The sequence below is a fragment of the Trichechus manatus genome, unplaced genomic scaffold (genome assembly GCF_000243295.1).
Source record: "Trichechus manatus latirostris isolate Lorelei unplaced genomic scaffold, TriManLat1.0 scaffold00016, whole genome shotgun sequence".
Classification (NCBI taxonomy): domain Eukaryota; kingdom Metazoa; phylum Chordata; class Mammalia; order Sirenia; family Trichechidae; genus Trichechus; species Trichechus manatus.
The window spans coordinates 27,499,127-27,518,306 of record NW_004443952.1 but is presented as its reverse complement, the minus strand read 5'-3'; the positions used below and the strand labels follow the sequence as shown (position 1 = coordinate 27,518,306).

At 38.0% G+C, this 19,180-nt stretch overlaps 1 protein-coding gene and 1 non-coding gene across 2 annotated transcripts in view; both read right to left on the bottom strand.

Annotated features, from left to right (window-relative positions):
- UBAP2 (ubiquitin associated protein 2) overlaps nucleotides 1-19,180 on the bottom strand; it is a 122,819-nt gene that overhangs the window by 20,447 nt on the left and 83,192 nt on the right. The window contains exons 8-14 of the mRNA XM_012554363.2: nucleotides 15,759-15,811; nucleotides 12,504-12,571; nucleotides 9,240-9,429; nucleotides 6,085-6,295; nucleotides 3,813-4,087; nucleotides 3,009-3,178; nucleotides 1,738-1,951 (exon numbers count right to left, since the gene is read on the bottom strand). Coding sequence (XP_012409817.2) covers nucleotides 1,738-1,951; nucleotides 3,009-3,178; nucleotides 3,813-4,087; nucleotides 6,085-6,295; nucleotides 9,240-9,429; nucleotides 12,504-12,571; nucleotides 15,759-15,811 — 1,181 coding nt within the window. The remainder of the gene's footprint in view (nucleotides 1-1,737; nucleotides 1,952-3,008; nucleotides 3,179-3,812; nucleotides 4,088-6,084; nucleotides 6,296-9,239; nucleotides 9,430-12,503; nucleotides 12,572-15,758; nucleotides 15,812-19,180) is intronic.
- On the bottom strand, nucleotides 9,055-9,137 carry LOC111819722 (small nucleolar RNA SNORD121A). The gene has a single exon (XR_002823292.1). It is a non-coding gene; the product is annotated as a small nucleolar RNA SNORD121A (small nucleolar RNA).

Genomic DNA, 19,180 nt, shown 5'->3' with positions numbered 1-19,180 from the left:
TGCATGTAGAAATTTTTGAAACGGTGTATCTTTGGCTATGTGTATTTTCACCAAAAAAAAGGGTTGAGAAGTTAGAAGGTTGATATGTTGTGGGGTTGTTAACCAATGTCATAAACCAACATGTGTACTACTGTTTCATGAGAAACTATTTGTTCTGTAAGCCTTCACCTGAAGTACAATAAAAAAATCAATAACAATGAAAATAACTGGCTGAATGCACTGGAAAGCAATCAAAATAATAAACTGGCTAGCAGAAATGTGAGTATAGTTTCCTGTTCATCCTTCAATCCTTATTGTTTTTTTGGCTGCAGACATTTCTAAGATAAAATTTACACATGGTGAAATATACAAATCTTAAGTGTACCAAATGTTTGGTGAATTCTACCAGACATTTAAGGCAGGAAGAAGAACAATCGTACATAAACTCTCAGAAAATAGACAGGTGAGGTTGACAGTGATGAAAGAGCTAAATCCTTAATATTCCGCAGTGGCAAGTAAATTGCTAATACCTAAAACGAGGCTGGGGAATCAAGGACAGTAGCAATACAGTCATCATGTTACTGAGCAACATGGAAGAAAATATCAGGAAAATTGCCTCCCACCCCACTCCAAAAAAAAGTTTAAAGTGTTGCCACCTAGGGAACAGAAAGAAGTATTAACAAATGTACACACTAGAGTAACTCAAATCCCTATCACATTACCATCACCCCAGAAAACTCCTTCATATACTGATTTTAATCTCATAAAAAAAATGCAGACATATGAATCAAGAGTAGGATACACCCAAAATTGTTCATAGTGGTCTGGGGAGGAAGGCTATAGTCTTATCTATAATATTTTAATTTTCTACAAGGCAAAGATGTTCAAGTATTACTAGTATGAGTTAATTTTTTTTTTTTCTTTAAAGAGTGGACTAGAAAATGAAAATGGTAACAACACTTAAATTGGTGTATCAGATATTTGGGTACTTTTTTTCTTTTTTTTTAAATTTTCTAAGTTTTTTCCCTAAGATTTTCAGGAGATTATTTGTACACCTCTACTTCAGAGTCAGAAAATGTGAAAAAGGCCAAGCCCAGCACCTGATAAGCTAACTCCCAGTATCACAAGAAAACAGGGGCAGAAGGCCTTGTCTGAAATGAGTTCCTGGCAGGAAAGAAGAGAGGGACAGAGAGAAGGGCTGCTGATTGCTGACCATCAAATATGTAGCTAGCAAGCCTCCAGAAGGGTGACTGGGATTCCCATGGTGGGACTTAAAAAAATATAACAAAGATATCTGATTTCTTAACTATAACTTAGTATTGTTAACAAAATCTGGGTAGGGAATAATGTAATTTTAACTCAATAACAGCTAATGGTGATGCAGAACCACGTGCAGTCAGGGAAAAGGAGTCTGTAAGGGAGAGGTGCGCCAGAGCTGTACGGTCCCAGAGCCAAATGGCTTAGACTACATAACCAGGGCCAAGCTTCTTAGACTATATCAAGTCTTGTCTTCTCAACGAAGTGTGTGTGCTTGTGGGTCCATTCACTCAAATGCAGGAGTGCTGGAGAAGCAGGTTTCAAATGAGATGTCCACTGTAACTGAAGTTTACAAGAAAACTCAACGAATTACCAGGGTTCTACTCAGAAAGTTTGCCAGTTTCTACAAGGAAAGTCTTACCAAAAGGCTTAATTTCCCAATCCACACATTGAGTTACAAAATGGAATTTTCTAAGAGAGGAAATCTGAAACACCACTTACCGTGACGGCTCCTGGAGCTGACTCTGATGGACTCAGGGAGCTTTGGTATGCGATCCTGCTGTGCACAGAACTCTGGTCATAGGAGGAAGACGTTGTCACTGGACTAGTGGAGCTCAGGGATGAGCTGGTCAGACTGGAGGAAGTAATGACAGAAGTTGTATAGGTGGAGTCCTGTACCGCGCTAGTCATTGGTAAAGAGGTATTCAAAGGATCACTAAAAAGAATAAAAGGGATTGGATGTCTCAGTAAATTTGTCTCAGTTTATATAGCTTCGTGAAATAGAGCTACTTCATTGTCATATTCTAAATTAAATAAACATTATCTATGACTACAAACTTGTACTGCTCTGTTCCTTAACTTTATTAAAAGATGCAAATAATGTTTCGAAATAATTTTTTCCCCCCAAAAAACTTAGGCCTACCTAATCTGAATGACAGGCAGAGGATATAAACAATCCTTAAGGAGCCCAGGTGTCTGAGACCATCTTAGAAAGGGAACCCAAAAAACTATCAGGTTTTTATCTCTAGAAAATTAGCTTATAAAATAAAATTTCAAATCTGGCACTCCCTATATACAAAATATTCCAATAAGTGTTGGAGAGGATGTGAAAAAACTGAAACCCCCATAAAATGCTGCAGCCACTGTGGAAAGCAGTTTGGAGGTTCCTCAAATGGTTAAATGTAAGAGCAATTCTACTCTTAGGTATATACCCAGGAGAACTGAAAACATACACTCACACAGACTTGTACCTGAATGTTCACAGCAGCATGATTCGTAATAGCCAGGAAGTAGAAAACAACACAAATGTCTACTAATGAATGAATGGATAAACAAAATATGGTATATCTATACAATGGAATATTATTATATGAGTCAGAATTGACTCACTGGCAACGGGTTTGGTTTTTTAAAAAGTAATGAAGTACTAACACATGCTACAACATGGATGAACTTTGAAAACGTTATGCTAAGTGAAGGATTCTATTAGATGATTCTATTTATATAAATTGTCCAGAACAGGCAACTCCAGAGACAGAAAGCAGATTACTGGTTGCCAGGGATGGGAAATTTGGGAGTGACTGATAAATGCTACAAGGTTTCTTTTTGTAGTGATGGAAAAGTTCTGGAATTAGATAATGGTGATGGTTGTACAAACCCCTTATCACAGGTTGTATGTCTCCAAGAGGTACTTTCTTAGGCTCCATTTTGTTTCTGCTTTGCAAACAAAGGACTTAATTCAGTCAAAACAAGAGAAGCATGAAGTTGTGTACCTTAAAGACTTTGAATACAAGCTGATGGGAATCTGATTGCTATTTTCACTGCTTGGAGCTGATCCAAACTCAGAGAGAGAGGGTTCTGATCCAAATTCCAGGGCGCCAAACTGAACATTCAATCCTGTGACATCTGCTGAACCAGGCATTTCCACCGCAGATGCTGGGATCTGAAAGCAAAGCCATCATGTCAGGAATAGAGGTCAGGAATTTCAAATTCCAAAGGCCTACAGCAGAGCCAAACAAGCAACTGCACTCACCAGGCATAGGGCACTACTGGCAGGCCTGAGGGACACAGAGGGAAAAGCAAAAAGGAATAGAATTTTTAAAAAGAGAGAAGGGAAAAGGACAAAGGAAAAAGAAGAGTTAACAGGGAAATGGTCAGTGGTAATGCCACCAACGCTTCTTACAGCAGAGGTCGGACGGTGCTGGGGTGGCCAGGAGGGAGAGAAGAGTGGGCACTGAGTGACTGCTCTAGTTTCAGGTACACACTACTGATAAAAGCACTACCAGGACAAGGAAGCAAGTTCTGTGAACAACAGAACTGCTACTCCCCCTCCAACTACGGGCCACAAGTAGGCAAGAACAGCATTCTCTTAGCCGGATCCTCATATCGCCGGCGCTCAGCACATACCCATTCCCTCCAATATTAGACCAGTCACGCAGAAATACCTGAGTCCTCATAAAGGAGTAAGCTATGTGCTTGAAAAATACTACATCACAATTTCTGTGACTTAATAACCTGCTACTTGAGCTAGATGTTAAATCGCCTCTGGGACTGAGACTTCATGATGGAATGCCCACCTTAGAAGCAGGAGGTATCCGCCGTTTAGGGAGTTTGATGTGTTTGGGTTGTGGTTGGTGGGCAGACACAGCGATGTTTTCAACGGCCATGCTGGGAAGCTGCAGAATTTTGTTCACAGTGGAGGTACTGTCTCCGGATGCTGATTCTCGGAGTTTTACCTGGGCAGGAAAGGACTCCAACCCAGGAGGAGGAATAGTGACTGCCTGGGTCTGGTGCTGCTGTCGCTGGCTCAACTGGCTAAGAACCGGGGATGGCTCAGGCTGAGATTTGAAGTCTATGAAATAAGTAAAAAAAGAATGTAATATAATCCATTAATTAGCCGCACGGGCTCAGGACTCCCTCTTCTACCATGACTAATCATAAAGTTACAATCACCACTAGTTTCTCCCAAACATCTTCTAGCTGAATCACGTACGTGTGCGTGTGTGCGTGTGTGTATTTATTTGATCAATGGTATATGACAAATGGAAAAAGAATGGGTTTGTGTAATAACCCATACAGAGAGGAAATACAGTTTATGTTAAAACATACAGGCAAATAAGGACAGCATCAAGGTGCTATATACACCTGGCCATTAGCTAACAGAGAATTGTTTTTCTTTGTTTTATGGATTTTGTACTTAATTTTTAAAAATTATTTTAATAACTTTTTTGACTAAGAAATATATGTGATGGTACAAAATTCAAAGGTGTAAGAATGTGTATGATGAATATGAACTTCTCCCCTTCCACTACCACCCCCAGATTTGCTCCACAGACGCAAACACTGTACTCAGTTTTTTTTCCTAATTGTACTTTAGATGAAAGTTTACAGAACAAGCTAGCTTCTCATTAAACAGTACACATATTGTTCTATGACATTGGTTAACAACCTCACGACATGTCAACACTCTCCCTTCTCTACCTTGGGTTCCCTATTACCAGCTTTCCTGTCCCCTTCTGCTTTCTAGTCCTTGCCCCTGGACTGGTGTGCCCCTTTAGTCTCGTTTTGTTTTATGGGCCTGTCTAATCTTTGGCTGAATGGTGAACCTTGGGAGTGACTTCATTACTGAGTTAAAAGGGTGTCCGGGGGCCATACTCTCGGGGTTACTCCAGTCTCTGTCATGCCAGTAAATCTGGTCTTTTTGTGTGAGTTAGAATTTTGTTCCACATTTTTCTCCAGCTCTGTCCAGGACCCTCTGTTGTGATCCCTGTCAGAGCAGTCAGTGGTGGTAGCTGGGCACCATCTAGTTGCACTGGACTCAGTCTGGTGGGACGGAGTCCGTGGTAGTTATGGTCTATGTACTCAGTTTCTTCAGTGATACTCCTTGATATACATACTTACATACCTATATATATTGTGTATATATGTTTCTTTTTAATTTTATTGCCTATTTCCCTCACAATACATAAATGCCTACATACTAAATACCATTTCTACACCCTGGTTTTCTCATAAAATGTTTAATTTTCAGAAACTGTTGCACATCAATGTATGAAGCACTACTGCATTCATTCTTATGGTGGCATAGCAATCCAGTGTACACAGGTTTTGTTTAATACAATTAGTACCATATTAATGGACTTTTAGGTTTTCCAATCTTTGGTATTAAAAACAATGCTGCAATGAATACAGTAAAATCTGTGAAAGCCAAAACCTGTGTAAGGCAGAAACCTGTCAGAGAAGGAAAGCTCAAATATTTTCCACTAAAAAGAGCAACAGAAAAGTGGTAAGCCTGCACCCTGTCAAAGACAGAAAACCTGAGAGACCTGGAGAGACAAGACAGTCCCACCAAGTTCCAGCTCTCACAGGTTGCACTGTATTTGTATGTATGGCATTTTGCTCAAGTGCAAGTATACCTGCAGGATCAATTCCTAGAATACAGTTGCTGGTTCCCAAGGTAAAATAGTCTTTTAAATTTTCACAAACACTTCAAAATTGCTTTCCGTAGGTAGAACATACCCTTTTCAATACACTCTAATACCAAATTTTTTATCTTTCCCAGTCTGACTGGTGAAACATGATAGAAAATAAATGCAAACTAAAATGATTTAAGTTCAATAACACATCATTTCTTATGCTTTAGTGGTCTTTTCCTATAACTGTGTCCACATCTCTGACCATTTATTTTTAGTTACCCTTTTTATATTAAGAAATTACTGTATTTTACACAAATAACACACACCTTCCATGTTTGTTTGCCCCTCCCTTCATGAGATATTTTTATAAGCACCACTATACTAATTTTTTTTTTTTACATGTTGCTGTGAAACACAGGAAATGTATACTTACCAAAATGACTAAGGACTGATGACTGGGATGATGTGGGCTTCAGGTCCCAAGAAGAAGTGGTTGTTGCGGCACTTGTATTATTCTGCTGTGAACTCTGGGTGGTGAACTGGCCCAAGCCTGGAGCTTTCAACTGGTCCAAAATCTGGGAGCTGGTGATGTTGGCCGTTTTTGAAGGTGCAAGCTCTCCAAATCCGGAACCAAGGACGGATGACTTTAAAGGGAAAGAAAAGCAGAAAGCCTCAGCAATACAGAATTTCTACCCCAGGCTTTAAGACATGCCAATTATTGTCACAGGTATTTTCAAAACTATAAACTAGAACATCTCAATTAGTAAGACTCACCTGAGAAAATACTACATGAAAATGTTACTATGCAACAATAGCTGACTAAATAAATCCAACAGTCTCTTCTAATTATGATGAAAGAGTTCAAGGAGAATATTTGAAAATGGATTTGAAGAAATTAAAAGAAAAAAAAAAAAAAAAACTGATGTCACAAGTCCACAATCAAAATACCACTTTTTTTTAAAAAACTAAAGAAGATACCACGCATTAATGACAAACATATGCTTGACAAACAAAAACATGGTATTTTCTTAATCTCTGGACCACAACAATCATCTTTAAAGATAAGGATAGGTTTGGAAACTGAAGAGATCAGCCATGAGTTCACCGTGCAAGATCAAATGCAGGTCACAACACTTACTTAATTAGACATCTAATATTCCAAAATCTGACACTAAAATATACAAGTGCTTGAGGTTGAGCAGATTCCTGGATGCTGTGTGTTTATTTCAAGTTGTTTAGATGAGTAAGAACATCAAATGTGCACTAAAAATAAGTATACAAAAGATGGTGTTACACCTGCCCCATCTATCCTGTCAGATCAGATATCAGGATCCAAGTACAATGAAAGCCTATGACAGTGGCAGAACAACTGTATTTTTTACACATCAAGATCATTCAGTTTCTGAAAGATAAGTCCTCTGTCAAAAATAACCATTTCAAAACCATCTAAAAGGTCAAAAATAAAAATACTCTGCAGTCCCCCAAAAGGCCAAATCTAGAAAATAATTATTTCTGTAATCAATATGCAAAAGCATGGAGTGTTAACAGTTGTTCTAGGGAAATCCAAAATTCTCCAGTGTGGAGACTGGTGTGCAAAACGGCAGGCTGTGGGCATGATGGATGGCCACTACTGAATCTTCCCCTAGTACAGCAGCTGTGTTCATGTTACTTATCATTGTTTCAGATTCTTGACTCTCTTAAACCAAACCAAATCCACTGCCGTCAAGTTGATTCTGACTCATAGCAACCCTACAGGACAAAGCAGAACTGCCCCATAGGGTTTCCAAGGAGCAGATGGTGGATTCGAACTGCTGACCTTTTGGTTAGCAGCCAAACGCTTAACCACTGCGCCACCAGGGCCTCTTAGTTTGCTACCAATCCAAGACCCAGCTCAAGCCCACCCATTCAGTAAAAGCTTCTTGGATGAAGCTTATCTTCTTCCTTCTTCTTTCCTACATAATCTCTATTCTGTATCAACTATGTTTAATCAAATGCACTTTCTGTGTGCTTTACAATACAATGAAATCACTGAGTCAATGACCAGGTAACACTTAGCAAAGGGCTTCTCAATCCCAGCTCCACATTTCAATCAACAGGAGGACTTTAAAAATTCGTGTCTTGGTACATGTGTGCACATGCTCTCACATGCTCTCATGCACACAGAAATACACATAAGTGCCCAAATCCAGTCTTAAAAGATTCTGACATTTCGTCTTGTGTAGACCCTGGTATCATCATCATTATTTTAATTACAGTTCCCCAAATGTTTATGCGAGAAGCACTGTTTTAATACAACGCTAAACAAACACTTCTTATTGCAGTTTCTCAAGGTGTTGGTCATGAGGTAAATAACACACCTGAAGGTCTCTGTAAAAGTGACCTATGATTTCAGTGGTCTGATCGAGATTCCAGCCAAGTCAGCAAAGACACTGCATCATTATTCTAGCAGAGGATAGAAAAGCAGAAGAGGAAAGGACATGGATGCTTCAACCAAAACCCAGGGGTTTTACTGGACCATTTCAAAACTGATGGCATCATACCTTGGCCTGTCCCATTTCAAGCACTAACACCATCTGATGCACAATCACCAGTGACATTAAAAATGCCAAATTCCCATAAAACTGCCAAGTTCCCAAGCCAGCAACATTAAGTGACTATACACAGTAGGAGACAAATAGCAACGAAAAGGTTATGTATTGAATTCTCCATTTTATTAAGGCACAGCTTATGATTTGAGTCAGATAGGGGAGGAAGACTATACCATATTCATAAAACATTCTGTTTCCCAACAGTAGATTTCAAAGTAAAACACAACAAGGACTGAACCAAATAAATATCACTAATGAAAGCTGTAGACCTGTGTGGTCACAGTCCATTCAACCTCTCCACTGCCAGCTCAGAACTTCCTACAGTTGGGCAGGTACTTTCAGTTTACCATTCTGTAGCCATATTCTTCCACATGCTACATTTAGCTTGTCCTTGCATCCTTCACCAATAGTTACTGAAGTTCTTTCTGATGGGAGTTTAACTCTCACTGGAAGTCAGAGCACTGATGACACTGTTTCCATGAAAACACACCCAAAGTAGACAGGCCTCTACTACACAGTTTGGCATTTTAAGAAAAAGTAGCTTTATTTTATGGAATAACAAATAAATGAAAATGCAAAAAAGATAAGCACCTTGGCAGACTTGAAAAGAACTAATTTTGCATGTTTTTGGCAAGGCAATACTGACAAACATTTGTGTTTAGGGAAATTTCAAACATAAAAATTTTACTATCTTAAGTCAAGTAACAGATATTGAAACAAAACCCAAGAAAAAGAATCATTAACAAGAAGATGACTTCAATCTGACTGAGTGACCATGGCTGGAAAGAATTCAACTAAAAAAGGATTTTATCTTTGTCCAGGAAACTCAGAGTAGTTGAATTCCACATGGAATCATCAGATATGTGCTTGGAAATTACCACATCATTGTTTTCTGGACTGAGATTTACTGTAGAAGTTTTCATATAGTTGTCATATTCTAGAATACATTTGCCCATGAGTATATTCCTTAAAATCCCATACTGAAATAAAAGTGAGTTACCAGACTCTGAGTAGAATAGGAGTTGACAGCACTGGAGCTGCCAGTCCCTGGTGCCATCTGATTGTTGTGCTGAGAATTTGTGAAGACAAGGGCTTGCCCAAAGCCCTGCTGTTGGGAAGATTCAAAGGAGTTGACTTCTGAGACTTGACTGGGAGGAGCAGGCTTCTGGAGCAAGGCTACCAGATCAATGCTAAGCAGACAAAAAGCAAATCAGGAACCAGTCGTAAGCAAATCTTACCAAAAAAATGAATTTGAGAAATGAATCAAGATACAGTAAACTAATTCATGCTAAAAATTATCTAAGGGAGGAGAACCTTGGGAAACTGGAGTTTGAAGGAGCCAAAAGGAAAGCATCAATCACCAAACAAAGTACATGAAGCCACACAGACTGAAGTAGGGCTTTGCAGAGAAAGGAAACCAAACAGTATACTGAGAAATTTCCACAGAAATAGTACAATGATGACGATCTGAAAACCTGGAGTAATTAAGCAAACTTAAATAATATTCTGAAGTTTGGCTCATTTCTTTTAGTACATTTTATCCCATTTATTACTCGGAACCAGGGTTTCTTAAACTTTCCCAAAGACAAGTGAACTTAGTCTTGGGGAGTGAGGGTCACTGCCATAGCAAACCATTTCAAGCAGTCTCTATTTATCTTAAATATTCTTATCTATAAGTTTTGCATTCTATGCCATAAGTTCATATAAATCTCACTATTTTCTTACCTAAATATTCAGGAGGAAATACCCAACATATTAACAAATACTATGTTAACTAGAATTCTTGTGATGTCCCCAGAAAGACAGATATTCTAATTTGAGAAGCACAGCCAAATATCTGACAGCAAGAAGGGAAAATGATCTTCCAGATAAAGACTAGCTGACATGTGAGTAACCTGCTAACTTCTTGTACCAGTTTTCTACACACTTAACTAGTATCATAGGATCTGCAAGATACATAGGATTACCTAACATGGTAACTTACTCCATTAATAAACCCTTTCAAAGGCCAGTTCCTATCAGTCTTCTCTCCATACCAGTGAGATAGGCAGATTATGGGAGATCAAATAATTTAAGACTCACTCCGATACAGAGCAAATTTTCCAGCCTTGAGTTCTTCTCCTTATATACTATCACTCTCACTTTCCCATAGCCAGACTGAGGTCCCAGACCAGTATTTTGGACCCCAAGATAATATTCTAGCCCCATGGACACAAATCCAAAGTAGTTTTATTACTTATGACTCATCACAAAATTTGTATGACTACAAAAAACACAGTAAGTTCTTCTCCAAAAGCTTGATAAGATATAGGTATGGAAAAATAGTATTGTCTTCTTAAAAAAAAAACAAAAAACTAACCACTATAAAAAGTCCAGTTAATGTCACTTTTTTTAAAATGAAAACTATTCTATCAAATGCAGAGTCATATGTATGTATTTAATAAGAAAACGTGAGCAATTCCAAAAACAATACATTGCAAGAGAGTGCCTTAATAGATTTCTCCCCTTATATAACCACTCCATTTAGTATGAGATTCAGTATGTTAAAGTTCAAAAGTGTCTTAATTTCTTTTTTTTTTTTAATTGTTGTAGTTTAAGTGGAAGTTTATATCTCAAGTCAGTCTCTCATACAAAAACGTATACATACACTGCTATGTGACCCCAGTTGCTCTCCCTGTACTGTGACAGCACACTCTTCTTTCCACCTGATTTCCCACATCCAACCAGCTCCTGACCCTCTCTGCCTTCTCATCTCACCTCTGGAGAGAAGGTGCCTATTTAGTCCCATGTATCTACTTGAGCTAAGAAGCACACTCTTCATGAATATCATTTTATGTCCCACAGTCCAGACCAATCTTTCTCTGAAGAGTTGGCTTCGGGAATTGTTTTAGTTCTGGGTTGACAGAGAGTGTGGGGGCCATGCTTTCTGGGGTTCCTCCAGTCTCAGACCATTAAGTCTGGTCTTTTTACTAGAATTTCAGTTCCGCACCCCACTGTTCTCCTGCTCCATCTGGGACTCTCTGTTGTGTTCCCTGTCAGGGCGGTCATGGGTGGTAGCCGGGCACCATCTAGTTCTGGTCTCAGGGTGATGACGTCTCTAGGGCTAATACTTTCCTTATGTCTATAGTGTTCTTCATTCTCCTTTACTCCAGGTGGCTGGGACCAATTGATACATCTTAGATGGCTGCTCATTAGCTTTAAGACCCCAGATGCCACTCACCAAAGTAGGATGCAGAACATTTTCTTAATAAACTTTGTTACGTCAACTGACCTAGATGTCCCTTGAAAGCATGCTTCCCAGATCCCCGCCCCTACTACTCTGTCCCTCCAAGTGTTTGATTGTATTCAGGAAACTTCTCAGCTTTTGGCTTAGTCCAGTTGTGCTGACTTCCCCTGTAGTGTGTGCTGTCCTTTCCTTCACCTAAGATAATTCTTATCTACTATCTAGTTAGTGAATAACCTTCACTCTCCTTCCCCACCCTCGTAACCATCAAAGAATGTTTTATTCTGTGTTTAAACCTTTTTTTGAGTTCTTATAATAGTGGTCTTATACAATATTTGTCCTTCTGTAACTGACTAATTCACTCAGCATAATGCCCTCCAGATTCCTCCATGTTATAAGATGTTTGACAGCTTCATCGTTGCTCTTTATTCAAAAGTGCCTTAATTTCTAAGGTGTCATATATAAAGACTTTCATCCTCCTAGATGAATGTCTTTTGAAACCATAATCAAAGGTTCGTATAGTTACTGTACCACTAAGATGTAAATTAATGTTCTTCAATAATTTAGTTCTGTACACGCTCTATGAATGTTGTAGTTACCCCAAAAGCTCCTTCCTTTTCTGTAATCCACAAACCTAGCAGATTAAAACTAGCATGAAAAGTTTGTATTAGCCTTAGAAGATCTAAATCAATGGTATTATATGAAGAAACCAAAGGATATTCTATATTAAGTTCATCATGTCAAAAAACAATAGGTTTATAAAAGTGAAAAGAGCAACCATTAAATAGATTTAACAATCTCTGCCACAACTGCTAACAAATCAAACATATTAGCTATTTTAACTTATCAGTGAATACAACCAATTTGGAAATGACTGAAGCTCTGTCAGCTGACCAGGTAGGTTTGGGGTAAAATAAAAATAGTCTTAGATGGCAAAGGGGGGCAAAAAAAAAGGGACTCAAGGACCAAAACACTTTTCCTGAGGCAAAAAATTTCAGCTATGATTTGACTATAAAACAAAAGGAGACAAAAGGTGTTTACCTTTGCCCAGGCATGACATGATTCTCTGCTGGAACAGATGAAGCAGTGAAGACCTTTGTTTCAGAAAGCTGTTTGGAAAGCATGAAAAAATATTTTAATCTTATTCTATATAATATAAAGCCAAGAATGTACTGAATTCCTGGCAAATTTCAGTCACCAGTACTCTCACTATAGCTCGCCCAAAAGGTCATCTGAAGGAAAGAAAACATACATGCAATCATGACAAATAATTTTAAGGTGATGATAATTTTAGATTGATAAGCCTACAATAAAAATTTCACATCATTGTATCAACTATGGGAGACAACACAGTGAAGTCAAACCAGTGAGTCAAACCAGGGTTCAAGTCCCAGCCCCACTACTCTGTATTACCATTACACAAAATGAGATACCAATAAAACCATTACCAGTGTTACCATAAATGCCAAAAAGGAGTGAGGAAGTTTAAAAAAGCGAATTAACTCACTTTTCCCCCCAAAGAAAGACAGCTTTTGCATTTCATGGATTACTAACTTGTATTTCCTGTTTATTAAGTCATGGCTTTCTTTGCCTTTTCTTAAAAATGATTTTACTGAGGTATAACAGACATACAATAAAGTGTAAATATTTAAGTCGAATAATTGAATGTTTTGATGTATGTATACTCCAGTGGAACTATCAGCACCATCAACACATCCACCCATGACCCCTAAAAGTTTCCAAGTTTCCTCCTGTCCCACCACTCACTTGTATCCCCGCCAACCACTGATGTGCGTTCTGTCATTATAAATTAGGTGGCATTTTCTAGAATTTTAAATGGAATCATATAGTATGCACTCTTCTTTGTCTGGCTTCTTTCACACAGCATAATTATTTGAGATTCATGTATTTTTTTAACTCACTTTTAGGTCACTCATAATAAAATTTTTTGAAACTTCAACTGTCATGAATGAAAGATGTGCCCTTTTATGTTTTAAAAGTGGAGCATGGTCTTTTGAAGGCTGAGAAATGTTGATCTAATGGGATAACATGAGAAACAAATGAAAGTGCTGTTATTCTTCACAACCCTAAATGTCTCAGAACTATGAAACACTGTAAAATCAGACTTCCTGGGACAGAAATAATCAGGAAAGGACTGAGTAGATGGTAGCTGTTCATTTTCTTTAAAAACAAAAAGTGCCAAACTAATGATGTTTCAACAAGAAGGACCTACTGCACTCTGTTTCAAGGCAGTATTTTAAAAGAGTCCCAAGGAATCCATTTCTGCCTTTAAGAAACTTACAAATTAAACAATTAAAACAAAGAAGTAATAAGAGAGTAATTCTATGAAAAGCAATGACAGAGTAAACCTAAAGCCTTACAAATATTAAGTTCAAGGTGAATGAAAAGCACTTTAATCACTGACATCATATATAACCCTGGTGGGATACTGAAAATTGGATTTGTTTTCTTCTTTCTCTTAAAACAGAGCTAGTGAGAAAGAGGTTAATGGTTATTGTTCTAAGGTCTCAAAATAATTTAAGATTACATTTTAAATTATTCACCTGCCAATCAGCATTATTTTTATCATCTTAGAAAATTTTTGTATTTTCCTGATAATTCCATAGAAAATGAGATGCCCAAACTCCCTATGCTGTTTTCAGTAATTATGAATTATACTGTGATACAATATGTCCTGTACAGCAGAATACTGTCATTCCATGTATGTACTGCTGTATTACTGATTAGCAAGTTTTTATTATAAGAGCTCATCTGACTAACTATTATGATATTCATTTAACAGGCAAAAACCAAGAGGCTCAGAAAGGAAAGATGCCTTGTCCAAGATCAATATAGGTCAACAGAGCTAAAATCTGAAAATAAGTTTTTGCCTTCTGATCCCGTTACTTTTCTAACCTGCCTATTGACCCTGACAGGCAAAGAGATGTAAAGCTTTTAGCCCTGGAACCCTTTTTTCTTCAAACAAACTCTAGCAAAAATTCTAATACAAAACATTTAAAAGTAGGATGGCTGTTTGAAACAAGGTATGGTGCCCACAGGGTGCTCACTCTTACTCCCCTTATCACTGGGGCTCATCCCTCTGCTGGTTTAAATAAACACTTATCTAGTGCAGTCTCCTCATATTACTGGTAACAGAAAGCCAAGTCACATCACACGCAAGGACTTCTGGTTAATAAATCACAGCAGTGAATACACACACCCTAAAGCTCAATCAAATGAGCATATTTATTCTCATCCTTCCTCACACCATACCCGAGCTCATTCCCTAACAAGTCAGATATACTACTACTAAACAAGGAAAAAGCTTAAGTACAAAGTTTTTTTAAAATACTTTTCAGTCAATTTAGTTATAATTCCTTTTTACAAGACAGCTTTACAAGGTAAAAATGAATGTTATTAACATATCATTTGGAAACTAAATAATACTCTGAGGAATTACTGATTCCTTTTTTCACAAAGAAACCAAGACCTAAGGAACTGTGCCCTAAGGTCATTTAACAAGTCAGGAAGAAATGCTACTTCTTGTTTTCCATTCCAAACAGCTCCTGTCAGCACAAATGGATACACACATGGGAGAGAGGGACAGAGATAATACATCTCAAAGTCTGGGTCACTTTATGTGATTTTGAAGATATTACTTCTAACCCCTTTACTATTTCCCGATCAATGTCTGATCAAACTCTCTATTATGCACATTCTGTCCAGACCTTGAAAATCACACAGAAAAATGGTATAAAATATGAAATCAGGCTAGTTCCGTTACTCTCTTTTGTTTTTAATTATCTAAGTAAAATATTTTTTCTCAAAGATTATCTAGGCTAAACCGAGAACTTATGACACTACACAGAAACCACTGTAGTACACTCAAAAATGTCTGTGGAAGGAACAAAAAGAAAAAGCACCTCCAGTCAAAAGGGGGAGGGGCTGCAAGTTAATTTCAACTGTGACCCAAAACATATACTCTCTCCTTTAATAAAAATACTCTCAAGAGGAACAGTCCACAGGCCAGGGCTATGGGGTTATTTGGCTAATAGGCCAAACAAAACACAAATACACTAAAAAACATTTCAGTCCTACTTAACGCCTGGTCATTTTTAAGTGGATGCTTTAAATCCAAATCCAAAACACCAATTTCCTTCTGAGAAGCATCTGCTAAAAAAGCCACATCTCTGAGAACTTGGCTAGGGTAAGATGTCTTCAGGCTTTTTTCCACAACACACATGCCCCACCTGACACTAAAAGAAAGACGGGTCTGATATGACATCAAACACTTACATCTTCCGTCCAGTCTTCTGTTGTCCACTCTTCCACAGAATTCTTCCAGGCCCCTGTTAGGAAATGACGACAAAGTTGCCACCACAAAGTCAAATACATTCTTATCCCGAATGATTCTCTATTGTGTACTGCACAAGAAATATTATATACCCTACTAGCAATTTAGTTTATAATCCATGAAATAAATATAAGGCTCTTAATCTACTCTCAATAAAATCAGTCATATTCAAATGCAACTTGCCAATGTACTATACACATACATTCAAAGCAATGTCTCAAGAATCAAGGCAAAATTCTATTGCTTCAGTCTACTCTGAACATCATATCCAAGCAATTCTGCCATGCGCAAGAAAATGTGTACCTAGCAAAAATATACATATTTAACAATGTTATAATTCCTTATGATATATATAATTTAAAACAGAACAAAATTCAATTTAAAGCAGGTCTGACTTGGATGCTACTTCACATAGAATACTGAATTATCAACTTACAGAAGCGTCTCCATAAAATGTTTAAGTGCTTTAAAGAAAAGTGTTGGTGTTCAAAAATGCTGATTTAGTGCTCAGAGACCCTGTTTCAGTACAGGCCAGTTATTTTAAAGCATGAATGCAAATACATATTCAGAGAAAAGAGTTTCATAAAAGGAAATACACCCAAGACATTTAACAGTAACCACCTCCAGGAAGTGGGATTGTGAATGTTGTTTAGTTTCTTCAACAGGAAGAAAGGAGTTAAGCATCTGACCTGCAAAACCTATTTTTCTCCCAAGGTGTGTGTTTTGGGGGGACGGGTTTGAGTAAGCTGGGGAAGTGAGGAGGCACACCCCTGAGAAAAAAAGAAGGCAGGTGACCAGGTCTAACCTCCTTAGAAACATGTTAATAACCTAACAACCAACCTCCTCATAAATAAACTGATTGTATTTGTTAGGAATAGAGTCCTTATCTATGCAATGCTTTTAACAAGATGTTTCTGATTTAGGGTGTTGGGTGAAGAACATTGAATATACCATGGACTGCCACAAGAAGGAACAAATTAGTCTTAAAAGAAATACAACCAGAATGCTCCTTACAAGCAAGGATGGAGAGATTTCAGCTCACCTACTTCGGACATGTCATCAGAAAAGACCAATCGCTAGAAAAGAACATCATGTTTGGTAAAGTAAAGGGTCAGTGAAAATAAGGGAAAGCCTCAATGAGACTGATTGACACGACAGCCGCAACAATGGACTCAAACATATCAAAGATCATGAAGATGGCACAGGACAGGGCTATGTTTTGTTCTGTTGTATATAAGGTTGCCACGAGTCAGAGGTAACGCGACAGGAAGTAGTAACAACATGGCAAACAAACCTGGGCTCTATGGATTTATGGAGCATGACTCCCTAGAAGACGTAACGTAAGCTATACTGTCGTATGGGTATAAAATGGAGATGTTTCAAAACCAAAAATGCTCCCTGTTGTGTGAGAAACTCAAGTACCTAGAGACCTCATCTATTATTTTGGATCAGAAGGCATATGCGTTATGGGAAGGACAAACTTAGGAAGCCGAGCTGGAGATACCACGCCTCTTCTCCTGTACCTCTTGATTGCATGTACCTTTGAAATATTCTAAACCTTGACATTGAGAAAAATTTCAATATTGGATTTGATAATGTTAACCTTTCCGTTGGCTCACCCCTCAGACATTTGAATGTTTTCCAGAATTTCTCTGGAAATGTCATAAAATAAGCATGAATTTATGTAGCTACTCAACAACCCTTTGAATTAAAATATTTTTTCAACAAAGGTAGAAAGAAGTAATAGATTAAGTGACTAGTGCAAGTTGCCAGTAGTCCCTATTGGAAATCAGCACTGCAAGCTTGTTCTCTAGACCCCTGTATAGGCTTCTGAGAGAACACACTGTATACCAAGCTAAATGAATCTAAGACAAGTCATCTACCTACCCTATATCATCCTTCTAAAGTGTGACCTTCTTTTAAGAATTACGACAATCACCGATCTTTAATAGATTTCCTTCCTACCTATTCTCTAAGTAGCTCACAACTGGACTCATGTCAAAGATGGCCAGTACATAATGTTCTTGCTGCCACCCTTTCCACCCTCCCTACCCTATGTTCATGCTACCATACGCATCATAGAAGCCAGTACTCTCATTTAAAGCTGATGACCTCTACTTAAAAGCTAATGCTTGACCTAAGCAGCTTTGGAAACACTCTAATCATGAAATAGAAACAAAGCCTCAAAAATCATTCCTAAAACTTTCACCTTCAAGGCACCTGCGAATTCTTGGAAACAATTTGTGGTGACATTTTCCTTAAGAACCCCTTCATCATCAGTCATCAACCAACCACTACTGAATTAAAAGTCTACATATTACACATGATGCTAGGTACTACTAAGTGGTACCAAAGTCATATCTCATCGGAGAGACAATTAAAAACATTGGTGTATGATCAAGACAGTATATGATCAAATGATAAATTACTGGGAGCTGATTAGTACATTGGAAGTTTGGAGGACGAAGTTGTTAATGAAAGCTAGAATGGTAAGGGAAAGCTTCATGGAAAAGATGGGGCACAGCAAAAAGCTTGAATTCTGGAAAAGAGCTGAACAGACAGGGGTGTAAAGAAGGTGTAAACAATAATGTGGCATTACCAAAACCTACATATAAAAATATTAAAAGTATATAAAAGTTTAAAACATACTTTCTCGTACTTGATATGTCAAGAGACTGGCTTACTACCTAGAAAGAAGTCTTTTAAAAATCATTAGAACACAATATAGACATGCAGAACAGGGTGAGCGTGTGAGTGCATTTAAAAGCAAGCAGAGGGCATAATCTGTAGCCTGCAGGAAAAACAGGCCAACAAAGATGGTTGTAAGCAGAAGTGCACCATGATAAATGGTATGTCCGACAAAAGGGAGAATCTCATTGTCAGGAGTCAGGACAAAGTTGCTGCCGTGACACCCCCTACTCAAACTACACAGACTATAAAAATGTAACACATAAGAGAGGGAAGCATAGAGACTCAGGTCCTATTCATATTTTAAAATATTCAAATTTTACAGTAAGAATTTGGTCCACTTTACTGAATATTAAACCTATAGATTTTTACCCCGAACACATGGAAAAACTTCAATGACATTAAATTATGTACAGCTTAAACTAACAAATTTGAGTTGTTTTATGCTCAATTTAACTTGATGTCATACCTCTAAGGAAAGCACTTAAAAAAAGGCCACTCCATCTAAGATACTCCACTGGTCTCATCCCTTCGGGAGCAAGGGAGAATGAAGAGAACAGGATACAAAGAAAAGATTAGTCCAAAGGACTAATGGTCCACAGCTACCAAGGCCTCCACCGGACTGAGTCCAGTACAGCTAGATGGTGCCCGGCTACCACCACTGACTGCTCTGACC